The sequence below is a fragment of the Trametes versicolor genome (genome assembly GCF_000271585.1).
Source record: "Trametes versicolor FP-101664 SS1 unplaced genomic scaffold TRAVEscaffold_1, whole genome shotgun sequence".
Lineage (NCBI taxonomy): Eukaryota > Fungi > Basidiomycota > Agaricomycetes > Polyporales > Polyporaceae > Trametes > Trametes versicolor.
The window spans coordinates 2,498,571-2,519,687 of record NW_007360321.1 but is presented as its reverse complement, the minus strand read 5'-3'; the positions used below and the strand labels follow the sequence as shown (position 1 = coordinate 2,519,687).

The 21,117-nt window shown below is 58.5% G+C and overlaps 7 protein-coding genes across 7 annotated transcripts; 4 read left to right on the top strand and 3 right to left on the bottom strand.

Annotated features, from left to right (window-relative positions):
- Nucleotides 1-238: 238 nt before the first annotated feature.
- Nucleotides 239-2,015, bottom strand: TRAVEDRAFT_68328 (uncharacterized protein; the record flags this gene model as incomplete). The annotated part of the gene is made up of 8 exons (XM_008034768.1): nt 1,685-2,015; nt 1,279-1,628; nt 1,007-1,228; nt 910-957; nt 571-858; nt 488-515; nt 371-428; nt 239-313 (listed from the first exon to the last, which is right to left on the bottom strand). The coding sequence occupies exons 1-8, from the start codon at nt 1,957-1,959 to the stop codon at nt 239-241; spliced, it is 1,344 nt and encodes a 447-aa protein (XP_008032959.1). The 5' UTR covers nt 1,960-2,015.
- A 1,254-nt stretch (nt 2,016-3,269) lies between these two features.
- Nucleotides 3,270-4,418, top strand: TRAVEDRAFT_68327 (uncharacterized protein; the record flags this gene model as incomplete). The annotated part of the gene is made up of 3 exons (XM_008034767.1): nt 3,270-3,401; nt 3,460-3,567; nt 3,631-4,418. The coding sequence occupies 3 exons, from the start codon at nt 3,270-3,272 to the stop codon at nt 4,207-4,209; spliced, it is 819 nt and encodes a 272-aa protein (XP_008032958.1). The 3' UTR covers nt 4,210-4,418.
- A 2,085-nt stretch (nt 4,419-6,503) lies between these two features.
- Nucleotides 6,504-9,277, bottom strand: TRAVEDRAFT_158931 (class III chitinase). The gene is made up of 17 exons (XM_008034766.1): nt 9,151-9,277; nt 9,081-9,088; nt 8,941-9,019; nt 8,789-8,872; nt 8,494-8,738; nt 8,348-8,437; nt 8,191-8,288; nt 8,096-8,136; nt 7,986-8,005; nt 7,773-7,927; nt 7,688-7,720; nt 7,483-7,621; nt 7,408-7,420; nt 7,287-7,344; nt 7,089-7,233; nt 6,975-7,024; nt 6,504-6,916 (listed from the first exon to the last, which is right to left on the bottom strand). Exons 1-17 carry the CDS (start codon nt 9,253-9,255, stop codon nt 6,798-6,800), a joined length of 1,482 nt encoding a protein of 493 aa, XP_008032957.1. The 5' UTR covers nt 9,256-9,277; the 3' UTR covers nt 6,504-6,797.
- Nucleotides 9,278-9,612: 335 nt separating this feature from the next.
- Nucleotides 9,613-11,214, bottom strand: TRAVEDRAFT_55442 (Pkinase-domain-containing protein). The gene is made up of 8 exons (XM_008034193.1): nt 11,088-11,214; nt 10,956-11,032; nt 10,628-10,897; nt 10,491-10,574; nt 10,276-10,440; nt 10,070-10,218; nt 9,871-10,019; nt 9,613-9,820 (listed from the first exon to the last, which is right to left on the bottom strand). The coding sequence occupies exons 1-8, from the start codon at nt 11,167-11,169 to the stop codon at nt 9,765-9,767; spliced, it is 1,032 nt and encodes a 343-aa protein (XP_008032384.1). The 5' UTR covers nt 11,170-11,214; the 3' UTR covers nt 9,613-9,764.
- A 210-nt stretch (nt 11,215-11,424) lies between these two features.
- Nucleotides 11,425-12,517, top strand: TRAVEDRAFT_158923 (SET domain protein; the record flags this gene model as incomplete). Its single annotated transcript, XM_008034765.1, has 5 exons — nt 11,425-11,999; nt 12,051-12,072; nt 12,123-12,165; nt 12,220-12,294; nt 12,348-12,517. 3 exons carry the CDS (start codon nt 11,425-11,427, stop codon nt 12,132-12,134), a joined length of 609 nt encoding a protein of 202 aa, XP_008032956.1. The 3' UTR covers nt 12,135-12,165; nt 12,220-12,294; nt 12,348-12,517.
- Nucleotides 12,518-13,369: 852 nt separating this feature from the next.
- Nucleotides 13,370-15,486, top strand: TRAVEDRAFT_25682 (uncharacterized protein). The gene is made up of 6 exons (XM_008033655.1): nt 13,370-13,590; nt 13,639-13,746; nt 13,799-13,879; nt 13,935-14,511; nt 14,572-14,911; nt 14,966-15,486. The coding sequence occupies exons 1-6, from the start codon at nt 13,423-13,425 to the stop codon at nt 15,228-15,230; spliced, it is 1,539 nt and encodes a 512-aa protein (XP_008031846.1). The 5' UTR covers nt 13,370-13,422; the 3' UTR covers nt 15,231-15,486.
- Nucleotides 15,487-16,671: 1,185 nt separating this feature from the next.
- Nucleotides 16,672-19,302, top strand: TRAVEDRAFT_33315 (amino acid permease ScVBA-like protein; the record flags this gene model as incomplete). The annotated part of the gene is made up of 16 exons (XM_008033790.1): nt 16,672-16,747; nt 16,792-16,894; nt 16,956-16,992; nt 17,052-17,198; nt 17,252-17,314; nt 17,373-17,559; nt 17,693-17,822; nt 17,880-17,944; nt 18,002-18,121; nt 18,176-18,258; nt 18,313-18,394; nt 18,453-18,551; nt 18,609-18,802; nt 18,862-19,008; nt 19,086-19,136; nt 19,192-19,302. The coding sequence occupies 16 exons, from the start codon at nt 16,672-16,674 to the stop codon at nt 19,300-19,302; spliced, it is 1,695 nt and encodes a 564-aa protein (XP_008031981.1).
- Between the last annotated feature and the right edge of the window lie 1,815 nt (nt 19,303-21,117).

The following is a 21,117-nucleotide window of genomic DNA, read 5'->3' as shown; positions in this document are numbered from 1 at the left end:
CGATAGTGTTTCATAGAATCGAAATACTATGTTGGGGACAGTGACTCGTCCGATACTGCTACGGAGCTATAGTAATCATACACAACACCTTCGCTGAGGTCCGACGTGCCCAGATCACCGTTGTATAATTAGACGAAGGGAAGAAGACAGATCAAGTACCATTGGACTGGGGTATCGAGTCACCTTTGGGCCCAGAGGCGACAGGGCAATCATCGTAGAACTCAGACATGTCCAAGGTTCACACTGCGGGACCAACGGCCGCTAGATTCGGCGGACGGTTGGGCGTATCTCCACCAGTAGGTTTGCACAGGTGCTAGGGGGATAGAAGATGAGTTTTTCCAACGACTACGACAGGCACGTCCACACTCACGTTGAGCTTCGTTGCGTGACTAGAGCGGTGCGTCATCGTGCGGCAGTTATATCCATACCTACGAGTGAAATGTGTTAATCAATGCGTACTGGGGTCTTGGTTCGCGGGTAGGCGTACCAGCAGTCGTCCTGAGGGAGCGTGCCGCCTAATGAAAAGACTAGGTGAGTTACTGCGGCCAATGACGCTGATATATAGCTCACATCTCCGTCGCTCTTCACGCCACCATGGCATCAGGCGCTGTCTAAACAGATCTCCGATACATGTTAAGCAGTACCACTCGTCCTTGGACCAATGAGCAGTGTCGGCGTCCTCGCCTTCCAAGTCCAAGTCCATCAACTGGCCGACAAGGACACTGTCGGTGACGGTGTGTTGAATATCCCTCATATGTTGTGTGAAGGCACGCGTCTCGTCCGCGTTTCTAGCCAGGAGACCGGGGAGTGTATGGGCCCTCTGTATGATCGACATATTTCCCGCCAGCATGTCCATGTCTATTGGTATTTTAGCCACTATGCCCACGCATTCACAAACGATAGACGTACTCGGTGTGCCAAAAAGCTGTAAGCCGTATTTGGTGGAGCAGCGCGAGCCTAGGTGGGATTAGCGAAGAACATGGGGGACATAAGCATATCAATTTACAAGTGTCTTGGTCGCCGTGCACAGACGCGAGGATGGCCCTTTGAGGTTCCCCTGGGACTAAACGCTCGTCGGGGAATTTGCGGGCACGCAAGATTTCGCACGCCGCGTAGGACATTGGGTCAAACTTGTCGGCCATGCGCTCTTCAAAACGGTCAATTTCCGTGCGTTGCTCAAATCGACGTGCCAGAACCATCACGTCGATAGGCGTGGTATTCATGCCGCCTTTGTCAAACGTTACGTCGTGTCCTGTCAGAACGAAACGTGCGGCGCACCGTATGCAAGGCCTATGTGGCACCAAGCATTGAGTTGCCAACTGCGCGTCTCCGAGGCGAATACGCATAAATCTATGAGTTCAAGTAGCTCCTCGGAGGGTATGGACTTGAGAAATTCGACAAGCCCAGCGCGGATCTGTTCCCGCTCGGTCTCTTCCTCGTCTTCATCTTCGTCTTCATCCTCGTCCTCGTCATCCTCACTGGTATCAGACTTGTCGTCGTCTTTGTCCTTGAAGAAGCCCCCACTACAGATGATGTTGTAGCACAAGATGTACCGGTAGATCGCTCGGGCGAAGCGATGCGACTCGGTGGCGTCAAGCACGCTGGTAGACGATGTACGATCCTTAAGTCTGGAGAGGACGGGTATGGGCACACTTTGACATACAGGGGATGAGGGGAAACATACCTCTGGCTGTAGAAGTCCTCAAGGGTGTGTACAGCTTGTACATAGCCCTCGATAGATGCTGCCATATTCCTAGTTAGGTCCCACCCAAGGCCTCGGAAATGCTCTTCGTCCGGAACGTCGTCAGGGGAGCGGGCATCCGTCCAAGAGCACTTGTGCGCATAGTGCGCTGCTCGGGCAGCATATGGCAGCGCTGGCCCTGCAGCATTGGCCGCGACAGCGTGGACGACGGATTTGGGATGGGACTGGAATGCATCGTAGAAGCTCTTGGAGACCATGATGGCGGCTGAGAGCGAGCGAAAATCGGGCAGCAAGCACAATACTTCGTGGGTTACGTCGAGGCTCATCTTCGTGTTGAATAGCATGTATGTGTGAGGAAGACGCGAATGGAGAGCAGCTTTATATGTGGCAAGCGTGGAAGAGGGAGGAGTCAAGACGCGGTGCCGTGTTGAGGGGCGGTGTGGCGCGGAACAGGCCCCGCGCGTCGCGTCGGTCATGTGGTGGGAAAGTGTGACAGGCTGTGACAGTTATGGGCGCGATCGGGATGAAGCAGATGTGCGCCGGATCGCCGTCGATGAGCTCATCAGGAGGAACGAGGATGGACAGAGTACGTGAATATGCGTGCGCATGATGCATGCCCCGCAGCAACAGGAGCTGCCATGCCCCGAAGTCGGTCACAGCGAGCGCGGTCGGAGGAACCCCGTCGCTGCCCGGTCTGGCTGGGCGCGCCGCGGTATATTCGCATTATTATCGAGGCTATATAGAGGCCAGGCGGCAGGCCTATTCTCGACACGTGAGATATACAGGGTGCGGACGTGCATGTTCTGCAAGCCAAAAGGCAAGACAGACGCGTGGGAGGGCAGGATATGAATGTCGTTGTACGGGGAAACGCGGAAGATATAGCGGAGGCTGAGAGCACTTGGCTCGCCTTGGCAGTAACAGCACTAATTCTGGAGCACGCAGGGGGCTGATGTGGGTTCGTATGATGCGACTGAGAATCATGAGGTGTCCGGGAGGAGATGGGGGGAGCACATGTCGACCGCGCGTTCGGATAAGTCGGTGCTGGGGGTGATGAAGAGGGCGCGAAGGGCGAGGCAGACGACGGCCCCAGCGGCGCACAGGAGCACGAACCCGAAGCAACACAAAAATAGGCTCGAATATATTGACGATAGTGCCGCGACAAGTTATCAGTTGCTGTTTTGGGCGTGCCAAGCCAAAGAGGTGTAAGAATAGTACCAACACCGATGCTTATTTTCGGCAGACGCCACCACTGCACTCCTCCTCCTCCTCCCGCCACCGCCCTCAAGCCCCCGCCTGTCCGCGTCGCGCCCCGCTGCCCACGCAACACACCCCATGGACGACCCCCCAACCCGCGCGCGCACCGCTGGGGCAGACGCGGGGACCGAGCACACCGGGGTCGCGCGGCGGGAGACCTGCGGTGGGATGGGTTCCGAGCAAGTCTTGGCACGCTAAAATTACTCTGTGGACAGTCGGACAGGGAGAGTCAAAGATAGTCCATCGACTTGGCTTTGCTCAAATACGCAGCTCTCCACTCTACGCACCATCGCCGTCCCATCCAAGCCCCCCCATGAGCATCCTCCCGTCTCCGCCGCACCCAGCCTTCTCCCCAGAGCCCGCCTTCCCCCACTACTACCACCACCGCCAGCTCGAGGCCAACATGAAGACCGCACTCGCCTCCTCTTGGCGTGTTTTGGAACAGGTCAGTCGCGCATTGCAACCACCACACGGCCCGGTCTCACATGCTTCCCGTTTCGCAGCCGCCACCGCCCAGTCTGCGCGAGATCCTGGAGGCATACAAAGCCAGAGGCGACGGCGACAGAGAGATGCTCCTCGCCATGCTAAACGCCAAGAGTTCTGAAGACCAAGTTAGTCCGCTTGCCGTGCGAAGCGTACCTGTCCACAAGTACTGATAGCGGCCGTCTTTCCAGCGTCTTGCCTCTATCGCGACATTACATCGCACAATGCTCGACATGTATCACGCGCCGCATTCACAACAAGTCCAGCCTGTGATCCCCCTTCACGTCCCCGACGCGCACCACTCCCATCCCTATTCGCATGCCCACCACTTCCCATCGCCCCCCGCCTCCTACCACCACTCGCCGCACGCGCACATCCCGCAGCAGTTGCACCGCGAACAGCCACAGCAGGTGCGCCACCGCACCGACTCGGGCTCGTCCGCAAACGACGCGCGGGACCGGAGGGTGGCGTCGCCGTCCTCGAGCCAGCAGCCGCGCAAACGGCGCCGCACCTCCCGCTCGCCTCCCTCCCCATACGAGTCGCGCGTCCACGGCTCGTCGTCCCATGACGCCACCTCGGCGCACGACCTCCCCCTGTCGCCCTACTCCTCCGCGTCGTCCGCGCAAAGTAGCGGCGGGTCGCCCCGCTCGCGCGAGTCGATGGCGATAAACTCGCTGCTACTCACCTCGCACGCAGACCGCGCGGACGACACTCCGAAACGGAACACCAGCTCTGAGCGGAGTACGACGTCGGCCTCGCGCGACCGATAATCCGCCGACCCTGGTTTTATCTTATTCTCTTCGGTCTTCTCTGTACGATACCTTATGGTCCGCTCTTATTTTGGTAGTGTGTGTGGTGATCGACTGGGTGTGTAGGTTGTAATGTTCCGAGCTTTCACTGTCGCACAATCCCCCGCTGTCTTCGCATGTATCACGAGCCGTACATCCTGTTGTACTAGAACACGCATGGAAATATGACTCGGTCGTCGTCTGTATATCGTTCCCAAACGGGTTCCGTGCTCATCCCATCCGTTCACAAACGGCGATGTTTTGGGTTCCTGCCATCACGGTGTGGGGGTCGCAGCACGACATACGGACCGAACGCCCGACTGATCACTTCATTTCGCCCAGCCAGACCAGGCCAGCCCAGTACTGGAATACGTGTCAAACACATAATGCATGCGCGTCCTCTCGGCATGGCTCCATGGAGCAGCGCTCGGCGCCGAACCAGTGCACCCACACTGGCAGCGCTGTACCGGACCAAGAATATCCTTTGCAACTCCGAGTCAGTCCCGTACCACATGCGCGCGCTCCGGAGGCTCGAGTTCGGAATTGCGCACAAGTCTCGGGCCCTGGCAAGTTACGTGAACGAGTCATGGTGCGTCCTGATTCCATGGCGCGATGCAGCTATTAGTATAACGCTGACAGCACCACAGGAGCGTGTGGCTGGATTGCCGTTGTCGCAGGTACTGATCCCTCGATCCCTCGCCGCAGGACCATACAGGCTCGAGTGTGCCAGCTCGACTTGGATTCTGGAGCATCCAGTGATGCCGGCACCAGCTTGAAATGCCTCGCTCCTCCGACGCCCGACGCGGTATAGGCGGTGCCATCGTGGACAGCTCAGCCCCGACAGCGTCTAGATCATCGACCTCTGACTCTGTGGCCTGAGGCCTGAGGACGTACGTGGAGCTCCGAGGTCGTCGACCCCGCACAGTCTGCCTTTGACAGCGCCACCATTTACTCGGTGCACACGGCTGTCATACTAAAACGAGGTGCCAAGCGGCAGCTCGGTGCTTTTCCACTTGGTGAGTACGTCTGTTATGTGATGTCGGGCAATGGGCGGGAAATGCTAACCGACAGGTCTGGACGTTCAGCGTTAGGTGCGTGTCTTCTGGCCAGTTGCGATTGGACAGAGGACACGATATGCAGGGTCGGCCAGGTTTACCAGCCAATGCATCCGACGCTGCGATTCAAGGACAATAAGTCATCCAGCTCTTCGCTGTGCGCTCGCTCCAGCCCGCTACACATCCCAGGTCTTAGGCTCGCAAGCGGAAGATATAGTACGCCCAGCCGTGCCATCACGGTGAACAGCGGGCAGCCCCACCTAGTACCAACGTAGATGAGCCCGCGGCAAGCCGTCACTCCGAAGTGGCCGACTGTACGGCCAAGTCGAAGTTGCAGCACTGCGCATCTGTGTAGTACGTCGGGACCTGCGGCGCAGCGCGGCCTCCTTCGCGGTAGCAAGAGCTGCATATGTCTCCTGCTGCGTACTATGTCTTCCGCAGTTCTACGCATCGTGGTGCGCTGCTGGGGCGACAGGACACGTCTCGCGACGAGGTACGCCGCAGCAGACTCGAGACTTCGCACCGGGCCGCGTTGACATAGAGATCTAGGCGAAACAATCCAAGCATTCGCTCGCGTGCTTCTCCAGCTGCATATGTTTGCTTCTGGTACGTTGATCCCTTTGAAACTGTATGCATACTTAGTACCACCCGTATCCGCCTAGGTAATACACTGGACCACCAGTTATGCGCGTGCACTATGATCCGCATACAGTGGAGTACCTCGGAAGATGATCTCGTTCCGCGGCATTGGCGACGGAACTTGTAGGCGGAATTACACCATAGCCCACGCATCTGAGCGTCATCGCATAGACGGGCCAAGTGGCCGCAGTGGAAATCGTGCGCTCACAGGGATCGGTCAACCGCTCCGAAGATGCTCGCGGAGGCTAGTACAGTGTCCGACGACAGCCTTGCGTCGCCCTCCCCGGGAGGTGGTGGTGGCCGAAGGCGGGCTCATGAACGCAGTTTCCAAATTTCCCTCCAGCTCATGCCATGCTGAGCGTGCAACGTCATAGTCTGAAGGTCTTCGACCGCCTATAGCATCCGAAAGACGTCTGTAAGCCTCCCTGACGGCGGTAAAGAGAGAAAGGTGAGTGGTTGGACCAACGCCGGCGAATGCGGGAACGTCTTACGTCCTTATGCACGACGGTGTCTATGCGATGTGGTTTTCTACTGGACGGGAATCACTGCGAACTCTCGCCCTAAAATTGAAATAGTACACACGCATACAGGCGCATCCGAGTCCCGAGGCCGCGAGCCCTCTACTAAACATACAATGCCAAGCCCGCCCGCACGATAGCTAGAAGCACACATCTCGTAACTTCGTGAACAGAAGGGCGTCATCAGACGTACTAGTATCTGCGTCACGGTGGTCATACGCACAGGGCGTTATAGTCGTCAATAAAAGGAATAAAGAAATCGATACCGAGCTGGCCTCTCCCAGCACTCCAGCCAATCTGTGTGATTGGGTTATGCAAGCGCTGGGAGCGCGCCGCTCCCGTCGGGTGTGCTCCCCCGTTAGAGGCGGAAGAAGCGGGAGGACGCGCGGGGGTGCGCGAGTGCGTCGGTTGCTTCTGCGAGTGCCTCCCGCTTGGCGCTTGCACAAGCCCCGTCGTCGGTCCAGACGCCGGCGGATCCTAGCAGCGGTGCCGTCAATCATCGCTGAGCAGTTCGGGTCGAGGAGAGACAATGTACCTCCGGGTGTGTCCCCCTCGGTCCACCACTTGGCCGTCCACAAATGACCGCTGGGTTGGTGGTGGACGGCATCAACACGGGCTCGCGGAGCGTGGGCGGGGGACGAGGACGCACTTGAACGAGGCCTGTTGCCCCCCAGTATACACAGACCCAGCGTTCCATGCAGCTACGCCTGCACAGCTACCCCCAGTAGGAGAGCTAGCTCCCGACGTGGTCGTGGACGACGGCCCCGAGGGCGCATTCCCAGCACAGGCGCTGACTAGACACGACCCTCAACATCGGTGGAAATATTGTTGCAGTAAATGGTCTTACTGGGCATCCAGTCACCATTGGGGTCCGCGCTCGGCTGGTTCGACGAGAACCACTTGGACTGAAGCGGGCGCCGTCATTGTAAGCTTCATAGCCTCTGACTGAGCGGGTTTACGATGCGCACCTCCCAAATATACCTGGTGATGCGCTACGGAATCAGAACGTTGCGTAAAAGTGACATAGAGCGTAAGGGACGCACCCGTTGAACGACACCTGACTGCTGCCGGGGTAATTAGTGCCTGCAACGAACGCGTTCGCTGTACAAGCAGGGAAGGTGAAGCCGGTCCCGCCGGCAGCGACGAGCGCGTTCTTCGCCGCGACGTCGTATCTATTGTTCTCTGTAGCGGCACGAGAAGAGGCGTCAGCGTCTCGTCACCCTGTTCGAGAAAAAGAAAGGCACTGACGGTACGCTTGCGAGGCATCCCACATCATGACGCCTGTTCATCATATATGACTATTTGCAGCACGATGGTGTGCCGTGAGGCTCACCTCCGAAGGACGGGAATCGGTTCCGGGTCGTCTTGAGGATGTTGGCGAGCGTTGCGGGATCCTGGTATCCCGATCCCGCCGCGGTGGTCGATGCAGGGGCACCGATGTACACCTTCACGTTCGGGTTCGGGCTGATGGTTCGTGCCCAGATATCCCTGAATCGCGAACATTCGTTATCGAATACCGACGACGAGCGATAGGAAAACGACTGACCAGATGCCAAAGTTAAAGCCCTACATGGCGCAGATGCACACCGGGGTAACGACAGTGCATGACGAAGCAATTCAGGGCGCGTACTATTCACAGCATGCCGAGTTACTTACCGAGGCCGAGTTGAACACCTGCAAGCCGCACGGGTTATTGTCTAAGGGGCCAGATAGTGAGCGTCGAGTGGATCAGAAGCTTCGTAGGGACGTACAGAATTGAACGTATATAGCGTCGAAAGCCACCGAGTTGATTGTCGATCCGAGAGAAGCATCTGGGTAGACACATTGGGGCGCGCCAGTTATGTAGTACCTGTGCGCGGAAGGTTGAGCTCGAAGGTGCACGGTGGACGGAGACGTAATGCGCCGTACTGCTTGCTCGCGCCGCTGAAGTGGGAACGTAAACGCGTTACGAATGCTGCATAACCGGTGGTAGAGCCTCCCTCTATATCGAGGTCCACCCTAAAGATAACTGATTGAGCTTCACTAGACACTTTGGCAGGAGGATGCGCGCTCACCCGTCTAGGACTGCGCTACCGAAGGGACGCGTCGAGCTCGAGCCACCTAGGAAGTCGTTCCAGATGGTATCCGCATAGGCCTCGGCCTGACTGTCAGATTGAAACCCGACGCTCGCGCCACCCCCACCGAGGCTGAGGGTAACGACCTTGCCCTTTGACTGGCACGTCTGTATATCCGACGCCATAAAAGAGCAATCGAGGAGCCCCGTTCCGGGGAAGACGGAGTCGGCGGTGGTGTTACAGATCTACAGATGTGTTCGACATTGGTGACGCTCTGCATTGCCTCAGCACGTACGTTGGCCAGGTCCAACTGTGGAGCGCCTCCGGTACCAAAAAACTTGTTGATGAAGGCAATTGGTATCACATCAATGGAATCGTCCTGGAGTTAGTGCAAACACATAGGTCAGATTTGCACGCACGGCATGACGCACTCGTGGGCATCCTTACCTGACAATAGAAAGCCAGCGGCTTCTGGAAGTTCGCAACGTCGGTGTGGGTGGCACCGTAGGAGTTCTGGCCCCAGTAACTGACGCGTATACAATGTGAGTACGCGACGTGACCACCTCGCCTGAACAAAGTATGCGTACATCGCGACCTGGCGGGGAGAAAGGAAGTCAGGAACGCTTTCTCGATCAGATTGTGGGGTGAGGTACGTACATTATCGAATCTGGAGTTGTCGAACGCCACAACGCCTGCCGCCGCGAGGCCCGCGGCAAGAGCGGCGAAAGCTCGGGAAGCACGGAGGCAGCTAGACCAGGTCATTGTGCGTGCTGGGAGGCCAAGGAGGAGGTGCTGCCGACGCTGGCCCGCTGCATCGCTGGCGTGCTTATATCGACGCAGGGCCCGGGTTATCCAGGTGGACAGACGCGGTGAGAAGGCCGGGCCATCGAGTAGCGTTCATCACGGGGCAGGCGGGGACGGCAGGGGGCACGCGGCGCGTCGCGGAAGCAACGTGCAGTGGACGGAGGCGGACAAGAAAAGGCCAGACTTCGCGATAGAACGGGCAGAAAACATATGGCGCATTTGATCCTGCAACACTCCGTGCAGGCAGCACATGTTGGGCAGACTCAAACTTTGACGTTCGAAGCAGCAACACGTGCCGCCGTACCGCCCATCCTGATAAGAATATAGTTAGATAGCGACACACCTCTCTCTCTGCCTTTAATACACAGTAGTATAGCCGACGTCCACATGCTCTGGATACAGCGTCTGCTCTCATACTCGACCGCTCCCGTCCTCGAGGTACTCTCGCGCAGCCCACCCATCGTGCTTCACGGCGCTGGCCCGCCCTTCTCCGCCTCGTGCAGAGCGGCATTCCTGACGGGGTCTGGCAAGGAGTCACGATGGGCTGCACACACGTCCGAGCAGCCGTCTTACCGAAATATGGGTGTGCCTGCGCTTCTCGCGACGTGAGGCGTTCCTGATGATCGTACCGGAGCAGCCTGTCCAGCAAGTCGATCGCTTCATTCGAGATGTATCTCTGGTTTTCAGAGGTCGTGAACCGCGCCCATGCCTTCTTGGGGTAGCTGTATGAAACTTAGATCATGCACTCAGATCGCTATATGGGGTGACTCACTTGCCGAGCAGCTCGTCGTACTGCGGGTCGAGCGCAATGTCGTACTTGTCTATGTATTGATACAGACCTTCAGTGCCCAGCACCTTGGTGATCTTGACGAGTTGATCGTAGTTGTCGTGTCCATGGAAGAATGGCTCCTTCCGGAATATCTGGATTGACGTCGGCGGCTACCCGCATATACCGATATCTGGATGTGTTGGACTTACCATGGAAGCGAACATGCAGCCGAAGCTCCACATATCCAAGCTGTAGTCATACTCCTGGAAGTCAACCAGCAGCTCCGGACCCTTGAAGTATCTTGACGCCACCCGGACGTTATAAGCCGTGCGCGGATGGTAGAACTCGGCCAGGCCCCAGTCAATCAGGCGAAGCTACAAGGAACACTCAGAAATGCCGTCCGACACCGGGATAGTTGACATACCTTTCGACGCTCGTGGTCAATCATGACATTGTGGGGCTTGACATCGCGATGCATGATGCCCTTGGAATGGCAGTAGTCCAGGGCCTGGCATTCTCCGCATAAGCCCGCTGCACATTAGTCATTCGCCCCGCACGCACCTTCAAGAGTTCGAACATGTAGAACCGAACATCGAAGTCCGTAAAGCGGGGGTAGAGCACTTTGAAGTCGACATTATGCACGTATTCCGTGATGAGGCTCGGGATTTTCGAGGACGGGTCGCGCACGACGTCCAGAAGCGCGACGATGTTGGGCCCTCCTGCGAGGTTTTGGAGGATCTTGATCTCACGCTTGATCTTCTTCTTCTTCACGGGCTTCAGCACCTTGATAATGCATTTCTCATCGTTGACAATGTTGATGCCCTCGAAGACCTTTGCCGCGCACATGGTCTTTAGCGAACGGCCGCGCAGCAGAACAGCACGCGCGTACCTCCGAGTACTTGCCCCGGCCTACTTTCCTGACGATCTCGTAGTGGTCCTGGGTGCCCCATTGCACCTGCAGGTTGTCTATGTCCGGCGTTTTAGGGAACAGGCAAGAGATTCAGTAGGAATTTGCACCGACCGTATTCATACCAGGACGGCCCAAGCTTGCTGTTAACCTCCGGGTAGACACGCGCAACAGACTTTGTTGCCGCACGGCCCATGGTAGGCAGAAAGGGACGATGCGGGGGAGGTGGACAGCAGAGAGGTGGAGATGAAGATGAAAGAGCGCTGCTACTTGGAGGCGAACGGAGATCAGCCGTGCGTCTTGCGCGTGGCTATCGGACTCCAAGCTCCGGCGCTTCCCTTCCTCCTCTCCTCCGCCGCCACTTCCACCCTACTCCGGCGTTCTACTCCCCTTTGGCCACCCTGCAGGGTCTGCGTTTCCCGCTCACCGTTCTCCCGCAGGTCCTCGTACGATGGCCCCTAACAATACTACGCGGCGTCCGGCGCGATGGCCAGATACCGTCCGATACATCGCTGAGCCGCAATATCACTCCTCCGTACCTGCCCATATACGCGACTTTATACGTCCAGCGACATCTAGGACGCACCCCTCACCGCATACTCCTAAACCATTGGTTATCATCCAGCTAATCACTGAAACGTCTCATCCTGCTTGGGGCCAGTACGGCCTGTTTGCAGCGAAGAAAATACCACCACGTACCCTGATCCTTGATTATATCGGGGAGGTTCATTGCGACGACAGGCCCGATTCGGACTACGACCTGTCGCTATATCGCACCCCGGACTACATTAGCGTCGGTATAGACGCGCAGCATGCAGGGAACGAGGCTAGGTTCATCAATGACTACCGAGGCGTCAAGGGAAAGCCCAACGCCGCCTTCCAGGAGCGAAGGACCGATAGCGGCGAGCTACGAATGAGCGTCTGGAGTGAGGCTGAGGCTCTCAAGAAAGGCGACGAGCTCCTTGTCTCATACGGCAAATCGTGGTGGAGGGAACGCCGGCACGAAGACGCGACATGTGATCTGCAGTATGTCCCCGAAATTACCTGTCCCTATGTAATGTCTAATGTATCCTGGAGGTCGGCTGTTGCTCCGTCGGAGGTGGGATGCGTTCTACTTCTATCACGTCAATGTTACTCAATATCGAGCAGCAGGAAAAGTGACACGGAAGCTGTCGTCCGATCTGGAGATCTGGTATACACGCCAAATGGGTTTGGGGGCTCCTACTCATGGCTTACGACGTTCCAGCAGGAGTGCGGTTGTCGAAGGTCGCTTATCGCTACGGAACAAGGACCAGCGAGTCGGCGCATATATCCCAATATCGTAATCTTCACCCCCTGCCGCATTGAATGGACGCTGATGGCCCCACCCCGCAGGAGCCCTGAGTGTTCCTGCAGCGTTGTGAGTTGGCCGTTCTACATTCGGTGTAGTTTTGACGGACGGGAAGATGCTCGCCCAGGGCTGGAGCCTTGAGGCCTGGTTTTTGGTTTATTCCTGTTACGTACACGCTGGTGTCGCGTAGCCGAATGAATGCAGAAGTGCGAAGGACCTGAACTTGTCCCGTTCACGCAACAGCACGCGCGGCCCCGTGCCCCCTCGTAAGTCTAAATTTTGTATTGCGAGGCCGCTCATGCGAGAGTGCTCGCGGTCTATAAGATTATGCGAAACCACACACACTCCGTCATTCCGCGGTTACGTGGTATGGGCAGGCCGTTCTCGTAAAAGTATGCGATCCCCATTCTCATGTACTACTTCGCGCGTATGTTCCGGTTGCTCTTGTTCCGGCTGATATGTCTTAAGAATATTTCTATAGACGCACCATCTCGAGCAGGCCGCCGCTACATGATCCCTATGAGGTATGGTGGTACGAAACGATTACATGCAAGCACGGAAAAACATGCAGCGTGGTAGGGGTAATCTCAGGGCCTTTGACAGCGCAGTACCGTCGATCGGCCAGCGGTGTACAGTGGCTCCACAGCCCGGCATAACGGTAGAGAGCCTATTGGTACCCACGATGTCCGGTCGGTTAAGATCGCGCATGCCATCAGATTCACGGAGGCAAACCTGCGCTCGTCCCACACCTCTCGATCCCCCAAACGATATCGCGGGTCTCTACCGGGAGCCGGAGAGCCTGGACCTGCGAGGTTATCACGGATTACGAGGCAGCGCAAGTGCCCCCGATGGTTCTTCTTCCGCGAGAGGTCTGAGCCTGATTGTGCCCTCGGAATATCGGGCGAGGTACCGGAGTGGCGGGGCCGCAGACCCACTTTGTCTGAACGACGTTACTTGCCATATCCGGCCAGTTCACGAAGTGTCTGGAAAGCGGCGCCCACGTGGTCCTCGGCGCACGTGACGTCTCAAAATTCCGGTCGCCCCGACGTCAGGAAGCGCCGGTGCTTGCCTCTGTCTGCCTGCTCTGCTTCTGCTTCTGCCCATAGACTATTCCCTTTAATGCCGCCTAGACTGTCCACAAAGAGGGTGCTCTCGCTCAACTCGTTGCCTCTCTCTGCACAGCGCGCTGCACTCGCGCGGCCGCGCTACCTCGCAACCTGCGTCACCACACGCTCCGGCTCAGCGTCCAAGCGGCCGTCATGTTCACTCGGTAGACCCGGGCCATCGGTTAGTTCTCTCTGCGAATGGTCGTGCAGTGGTTGCTAACTGGTACAGAGGGGATTCCACGCGTCTGCTGTGCACTCGGCGCCGAAAGACCCCTACCAGGTCCTTGGCGTGAAGAGGGACGCGTCTGCCGCTGAAATCAAGAAGACCTACTTCGGGGTTCGTATGTGGCACGTACTCTCCATTGTGTATGCGTCTAAACGCTCCCTAGCTCGCCAGAAAGTATCATCCCGATACCAATGCGGACAAGAACGCGCAGGAGAAGTTCGTGGAGATCCAAGAAGCATACGACGTATGTCCCCGTGCTCACCCGATGTATTCCCCCTTGCTTAGCCGTAGTGCTGCAGATTTTGAAGGACCAGAAGAAGCGAGCTGAGTACGACAAGTACGGCTCGGCTTCCCAGCAACCAGGCTTCGACTCGAATGCGTACGAGAACGCCCGCTCCTCGTTCGGCGGCGGTGGATTCGGTCACAATCCCTTCCAGGACTTCGCCGGAGCGTTCGGAGGCGGACGGGGCGGACGGGCACAATCCGACTTGTTCGAACAGCTCTTCTCGTTCGGCGGAGCTGGCGGGGAACAAGCCAGGCAGAGCACGCGGGGTGCGAATCTCGAGACCACGATCGGCGTCAGCTTCATGGAAGCTTGCAAGGGGACTTCGCGCACGGTCACCATCCACCCTGTGGTACAATGCAACACGTGCTCCGGTTCCGGCATGAAGGCCGGGGTGAAGCGATCGACATGCGGGGCTTGCGGCGGGTCCGGAGTACGGTCGTACGTGATCCAGAGCGGCTTCCACATGCAGACAACGTGCAACGCGTGCGGAGGATCTGGCTCGACCGTGCCACCACATGGGGAGTGTAACACCTGTGCTGGTATTGGACAGGTCAGGGTGAAGAAGTCGGTCAAGGTTGACATCCCTTCTGGTAAGCAGAAGTGCATTCCCGATGCCGTACTACTCTGAAAGATGGTCACACGTTCCTCAGGGGTGGAAGACGGCATGGCTATGAGAATCCCTGGTCAAGGTGACGCACCAATAGGCGGCTCCGGTCAGCCAGGAGATCTCCTCGTCCGTATCAACGTCGCGCCCTCGCAGGTGTTCAAGCGCCAAGGCGCGAATCTGTACCATGATGCCCGTATCCCGGTACAGACCGCTCTTCTCGGTGGCAGACTCCGAGTTCCCACATTGGACGGAGAAGTCGACGTTCGCGTTCCTTCCGGAACGCAGCCCGGCGAGCAGATGGTTTTGAAAGGCCGTGGCGTGTCCTCTGCTACGCGGAGTGGCAAGGGTGACCTTTTCGTCACCTTCAACGTACAACTGCCACGGTGCGTCAACCCTAGGTTAAAGTTCAATAACAATACTCACCTCTTCCCGTGCAGGTCGCTGTCCTCGCGCCAACGCGAGCTCTTGCAGCAATTCGCCGATGACGTGGAGGGTCGGGTTTCCAACACTTCGCCTCAGGAGCCACCATCCAAAGCTTCTACCGAAGGAACTGCGCCTTCAGGCGAGCGTCCCGCGAGCGAATCGCGTCCTGCTAGCGATTCGGAGAGCACACCAAACGGTACGGCCTCTTCTTCCCCTTCGCCCCCAGATAGCTGGGTGTCTCGTACGTTGAATGGGCTTAGGAGACTCATCGGATTTTGATTTTCATGTGTCGTTGAATTGGATCTGCGCCGCTGGGTTTTTCACTCGGACACTACAGACACGTCCCGCACGTCAGATGATGGCGACCGCGACGACCGGAAACGCGACACCGAGCGCAAGAAGGCTACGGCATAGAACACCCTAACTTGGACCTTCCCCGAGGATGGCCGCCCGTGCATTCGGTTCGACCTCTAGGCTGTCAGTATCTACTAGGCTACATCTCCCTGCAACTAATTAGTACGTATTTTGCTGATCAGGACACACGGGTGACCATGCGCATATCTCGAGTGTCATTGGTCGCTTCGGTTGAGTGTTGTGCACGCCGGTGAGACGATGGGGTGCTTGCCCAATTGGGCACGACTCGTCCGGGTCGGCGACCGAATGCGTCGAGGGGATTTGGACTCGACTAGACTCGAGCCGCCCCGAGAACATTCTTGTCGATGCCGCGAAGGCGCTCCGTTATTTGATTCACTTGCAGCCTTCTGATTTCCAAGCTGGAGTGAATTTTGACGGCGCGAGCGGGGAGGACAGGCGTGCGCATCGTGTCAGGGCTTCGGAGGGTTCGACGTGAGCGCGATGCAGAGGCCTTCTTCCCCTTCGACTTCGCTCGCCATAGCAAGCGAGAGGCAGAACGAGCGGCAGCGCACGAGACCGCAAAAAGGGCCGATAAGGGGAAGCGCGCCGGATATGGGAGGGGAGTTATGGCGTCGACGGCGGTCGCCCGGGCGGGCAGGCAGGAGGCTCACATGTTGGCTCGCACTTGCCGTCCGTTCTGATTTGCCGTTTTCAGCACACGCGGAGAGCGCGATCCAGTCTCGGGCTGAGATCCATCGGGTGGGGGTACGTAAAGGCGTACGAGGGGCTCGGTGGAGTGTCCATATTCCCCCCTTGCGAGCTTCTTCCAGCGAGCCAGCCCCTAGCTGCAGTACACCGTGGCGGCGGAGAGGCGCATGCACACCCATCATATCCGTCCGGTTCACTACGCGTTCCTGGAGCTCACGCCGAGCCCAGATCCACTCTGCCGGACAAAGCAGTCTTCGCCTCCCGACCTCCGGGTGCCCTCTAAGAACACCGCTGGATCTTCTCCTCCAGGGTGGCTCGAATCTCCGACAAAGAGGGTTCAAAGCCTCTCCGAGCCAGATCTGCCGTTCTCGCACAATTAACCAAGATCCTTTCTCCAGCTTCCCGCCCGGATTTTCCGGCCTGGAGGCCTGGTATTTCCTCGCTGATTTTGCAGCGTGTCAGGGTACCCCTCCTGGTTGCTTGGACATTACGCAGTACACACGTCAAGCATGTCCCTCGCGCCCCGTATAAAGATGGAGCGCGCAAATGCAGGCCGCCCCGACTACATTCCTCAGCCGTCCGGACCAGTCTACGCGTCCCCACACACCCCGCTCACCCATGGCGCACAGCACACCCCACACACCTGACTGCGTCTACCATGAAAAGCCCGCAGCGGCACCCACAACCCCCCACACGGGGGGACACCTCCCCGACGCGTCGGCGTCGCGTCTCTCGTACGACTCGTCGCGGTCGAGCCAGTACACGAGCCCGACGATAGCGCCGACACCGAAAACGGCGTCGAGCTCTACGCTCGTCGCGTATGATCCCCGGAAGGCGGCGCCGCAGCTGTCGACGACGCGGCTTGTGATCGCACACGCGGGGTGAGTGTTGGACCCTGAGTGGATGGGGCGTGACGGAGTTGGCTGACGCCGCTGGACGCAGCGCTGCGTTAACTCTATTCCTCGCGACGACAGACGCGGTGAGATCTGCATTCCAGCCTAACTGTGCGGGACCAGTCGGCTGATGCGGGCCGAACAGACGATTGTGTCGACCTGTCTCCCGACGATTGCGAGCGAGTTCGAAGCGAACCAAGCCGAGTACACTTGGGTGTCCGTGACGTACATGCTCACCCAGACCGCGTTCCAACCTCTCTACGGGAAGCTCTCGGACCTCATTGGACGGACGGTGCGTCTCTCTCCCCGGCGCCCATGGCGCGAGTATGTTCTGATGCGGCCCAGTCGGTTCTCTACGGCAGTATCTTCATTTTTGCCGCAGGCTCGGTGCTCTGTGGGAGCGCGCAGGTACGCTTGCAGTGACGTTTCTGGGTGTCATCTGACGGGCTGTGTCCTCGGTGCACAGAGCATCGAATGGCTGATAATTGCTCGAGGGATCGCTGGCGTCGGCGGCGGCGGTATCGTTTCCCTCGTATGGACAATTACGTCAGAGATCGTCGACGTCCGAAACCAGGCGAAATGGTCACAGGCATTGAGCGTCACCTGGGCCTGCTCGGCCGTCGCGGGGCCCCTCCTCGGCGGCGTCTTCAGCGGTCAGTCAACTGCTCCTCGTCCTCGGCACTGCCTCTGACATCTAGTGCAGAACGCTCGGGGCCATTCACCTGGAGATGGGCATGTGAGCCGACATTAATTCCGTTTGTCCGCGCACCCTCTGACCGCCCACAGTCTATATGAACCTCCCCATCTGCGCCGTCTCCTTCGTGACGCTGTGGCTATCTCTGCGCCATGTGTTCGCGGGCCGCACCTCTGACGTTTCGTGGAGAACGTTCGGTCGAACATTCGACTTTGTAGGACTGTGAGCGAGCCTGCACGTTGTCGGCGCCGTCGCAGCTGACCTGGCCCGGTGCAATAGGTTCCTCTTCATGGGAGGAAGCAGCAGCATTGTGATTGGCTTCAACTTCGCGACCCAACTCGGATGTACGTCTCCCTTTCTTGCGCCATGATATCACCTGCGCCAAACTGACAGCCGCCCAGGGGCCTGCGCTTCGACACTCACCCTCATTGTCGCGGGCGTCCTGGTGTTAGTTGTCGCCGGCTTCTACGAAGTCCGCACGAAACGCGACGCGCTCTTTCCCCCGATCGCCTTCAGGGATCGTACGATCGGTAAATAGCCCGTCAACCCCGGCCGTGGAACCTTGCTAACTATAGTCTTAGTGATTACCCTTGCGACGACGTTCCTGCACAATTTTGCGTTCAACGCCGGGACGTTCTATCTCGCACTCTACTTCCAGGTTCGCAAGCCGTGTTTCTTGTCCGCGGACGTCTGATCGCTGATCGGTCGCCAGGCCGTAGATGGCCTCTCTCCCATACAAGCTGGTATCACCATGCTGCCGTACTCCTTAGGCTCCTCGCTTGCGTCAATGCCGGGTGAGCTGAGCCCGTCTCTCGTCTTTCTGATCCGAGCCTCATGCAGATTCCGCCGCAGCGGCCTGGCTCATCGGCTACTGGTCTCAGCGGAGAAACGACACGGCGTGCCAAAAGTTCCTCATCTGCGCTGGCCTTGCCATTGCCTCCGTGGGATTCGGTGCGCGCCTCTTGCATGTCTTGCCGCGAGCGAGCGAGCTCATGTGCGATCACGCAGGCCTGATGATGCTAATGTCTGAGCGCAGCACGCACCTCGAGCAGACACTGTTCCCCCTAATCGCCGGTGTCGGCCTTGGGATGCTCTTCCATGCACCCTATCAGGTCTTCACGCGCGCGCTAAGGCGGCAGGAGGTCGCGTCAGGCACGAGCGCGTTTTTTCTCGTCCGCTTCACGGGCGCCACGGTCGGGCTGGTGAGTGTTCTCCTTCTGCGCACATTCCGCGCGTGCAGTTCTGACCGCGCCCCTTCCAGGCCGTCGCGGGCGCTGTGTTCCTCGGCCGGCTGTCGAGCACGCTGCCGCCTGGGGTGGACGCTTCAGTCGTTCTCGAATCGGTGACCGCGCTACGGAACCAGAGCAACTGGGACGAAGTCCTGCACGCGCTGTCGCTTGCGATCAAGGTGCGTCTTGAACTGCAGCCGGGGCGCCGCCCTGGGATCCCGCTCGCCTGAAACTGAATTGCAATTTACGCCCGCAGGCCATCTGGGCGGTCTGTTGCCCATGCCTTGGCGTGGCTCTGCTGGTCGGTGTCTTTATCCTCCCGCGTTGTGGACAGGGACGTGTGCTGACCGTCACCCGAGCAGATCTCGATGTTTACACGTAAAATCGCAGTCGACGAGGGCGCGGCGGCTCGGGCAGACGAGAAGTCTGCCGGCGCGCCCGTGATGGAGGGCGCAGCACTGGAGGGAGTGTGAGCATCTCGTGCTCGCAAACGGGTTAGCACGCCTCGTGGGCATGTGCTGCATTCAGTCCTTGCGCATTCGCGCATTCTCTCGCGTTCTCTCGCATATCTGACTCTCTCGGTATCCTTATTGCCTCCCCCCTCTCTCTCACCCGCTCTGACGCATAGCACGCTTTGGGAATGCACGCACTGTAGAGTTTGGTCGCAATAGAATCGGACTGTTGTAATCTGAATGCTGAGCGGGACGCCTGGCGAGGGGGCCCGCGCCCCCCTAACCACGAGACGTCTGACGAGCCTGCGGCACACTGTATCGAGAAGGAGCGGTCCCCGATCCAGGTCGAGCGTGCGCAAGTCACATATTACATCGCGCACCTGCAGATCACTATCGATCCCTGCTGCCGATCCACCGCACCCGGGGAGAGAACGCTCGGGCGCGGGCCCCTGATGCTTCGGGGGCTGCTCGTGAGCCGTAGGCGATCGAAGCGGCCGGCCGCGACGCAAGCCCGCACGAACATGTCGTACTCGCGAGACGTCGAGGCCGGGTGCGGCGCACGCGGCTGCCGCGCTGCAGCGAGGCCCATTGATTATCGCCTGCGAAGCTTTAAGCATAATGGTCGGATGCGCTTCCGCGAAAGTGGCGGCCGCGTGGCGCGCCCCACCGGGGGGCGTCCTCGCCCCCTCCAAGCTGTCGGCACCACGGGGAAGGCGCCCCTCGGTTTGGCGAACCGATTGTCGATGGCCGCGGAGCAGGGTCTGCGGGCAGCGGGTCTGGGCCTCGAGAACCAGGGGCGGCGGGGAGGCGATTGAGCCCGGTGGCTTCTCAAGATACGCACTCAGATAAGGTTCGAACAGAGGTTGGGGAGCGACGCACCGTATACACCTCTGCGGCGACACAGCGTCACGGATGCCCGTGCACTTGGGCGACTTCAGGCCGGAGGCGAGACGTGATTCGACCGCGACGTCGCGACCCTCGTTCGGGGGCATTGAGAAGCTGTGGAAGGGCGTTGGAGAGAAACGCATATAAACGCGTCACGTTTTGGAAGGTTCTGCACCGTGGGCCGGGTCGCGCGTAGTATGTGAAGACGGATGGACATTGATGGCAAGCGAAGGCCAGGGGTCGGCGCATGACGCGGTGTTTTCGCAGACTGGTTTCCGGAATTGCCTTAGCTGACCGGTCTACGAACGGCGCATCATGGGCCCGCAACCGGGTTCCGCTAACGAAGCGGTGGTGCGCCCTAAGGAGCGTCCATGGCTCCCTGGTTTGGCGAAGCCTTCTAGGCTCGGCCAGAGGATGGGCATGCTCGACGAATCAGTATGGCCAGATGATGGAGCGGCTCGTACGGAACGGTGGTGCGGACTCTTACGACATTGACGGGTTGCGTCTGGGCCTATGATGAACATGTCATTATAGGAGGATCCGGCCATTGAAAGGGGGGGGGGGGTGCGCCGGGATCTTCTATAGGCAGCATCGGTCTGTTAGAACAAATGACACTAGACAAATTGGCATCGGAGTCATACAAACGTGCGGATATGGGGAGGAGCGCCTTAGGCCGCAAGGAGTAGATGAAGTGCCGATGGCAATGTAACTGCATGGATGAGCGGGTAGCGAGGAGATGCGAATGAATGTCCACGAAGCTACAGCCTTCGAGAACTTTGCGGGAGCTGGTGAAATTGACAGCGGTCGCAATAGCCGCCTAAATGAGACTGAAAGCACGTTGGGGGAGGCCCGCATAACGCACATTCGGGGAAAGGGACGCACCTGGCTGGCTGAAGACGACTCTTCGCTGCGCACGAGGTGGTCATGATGGTCTCTGGAAGAGGTGAATGA

Bases quoted from the DNA above. Each gene is read 5' to 3' on its own strand.
- TRAVEDRAFT_158931 (XM_008034766.1), bottom strand. From the start codon at position 9,255: ATGACCTGGTCTAGCTGCCTCCGTGCTTCCCGAGCTTTCGCCGCTCTT. The intron at 8,006-8,095 runs GTAAGTAACTCG...TGCGCCATGTAG, and splicing joins AGGTGTTCAACTCGGCCTCG to GGCTTTAACTTTGGCATCTG. The intron at 7,622-7,687 runs GTCAGTGCCTTT...GTGCCGCTACAG, and splicing joins GGATGCCTCGCAAGCGTACC to AGAACAATAGATACGACGTC.
- TRAVEDRAFT_25682 (XM_008033655.1), top strand. From the start codon at position 13,423: ATGCCGCCTAGACTGTCCACAAAGAGGGTGCTCTCGCTCAACTCGTTG. The intron at 13,591-13,638 runs GTTAGTTCTCTC...TAACTGGTACAG, and splicing joins TCGGTAGACCCGGGCCATCG to AGGGGATTCCACGCGTCTGC. The intron at 14,912-14,965 runs GTGCGTCAACCC...CTTCCCGTGCAG, and splicing joins TTCAACGTACAACTGCCACG to GTCGCTGTCCTCGCGCCAAC.
- TRAVEDRAFT_55442 (XM_008034193.1), bottom strand. From the start codon at position 11,169: ATGGGCCGTGCGGCAACAAAGTCTGTTGCGCGTGTCTACCCGGAGGTT. The intron at 10,575-10,627 runs GTGCGTGCGGGG...GGAGAATGCCAG, and splicing joins ACATGTTCGAACTCTTGAAG to GCCCTGGACTACTGCCATTC. The intron at 10,441-10,490 runs GTATGTCAACTA...TGTTCCTTGTAG, and splicing joins TTGACCACGAGCGTCGAAAG to CTTCGCCTGATTGACTGGGG.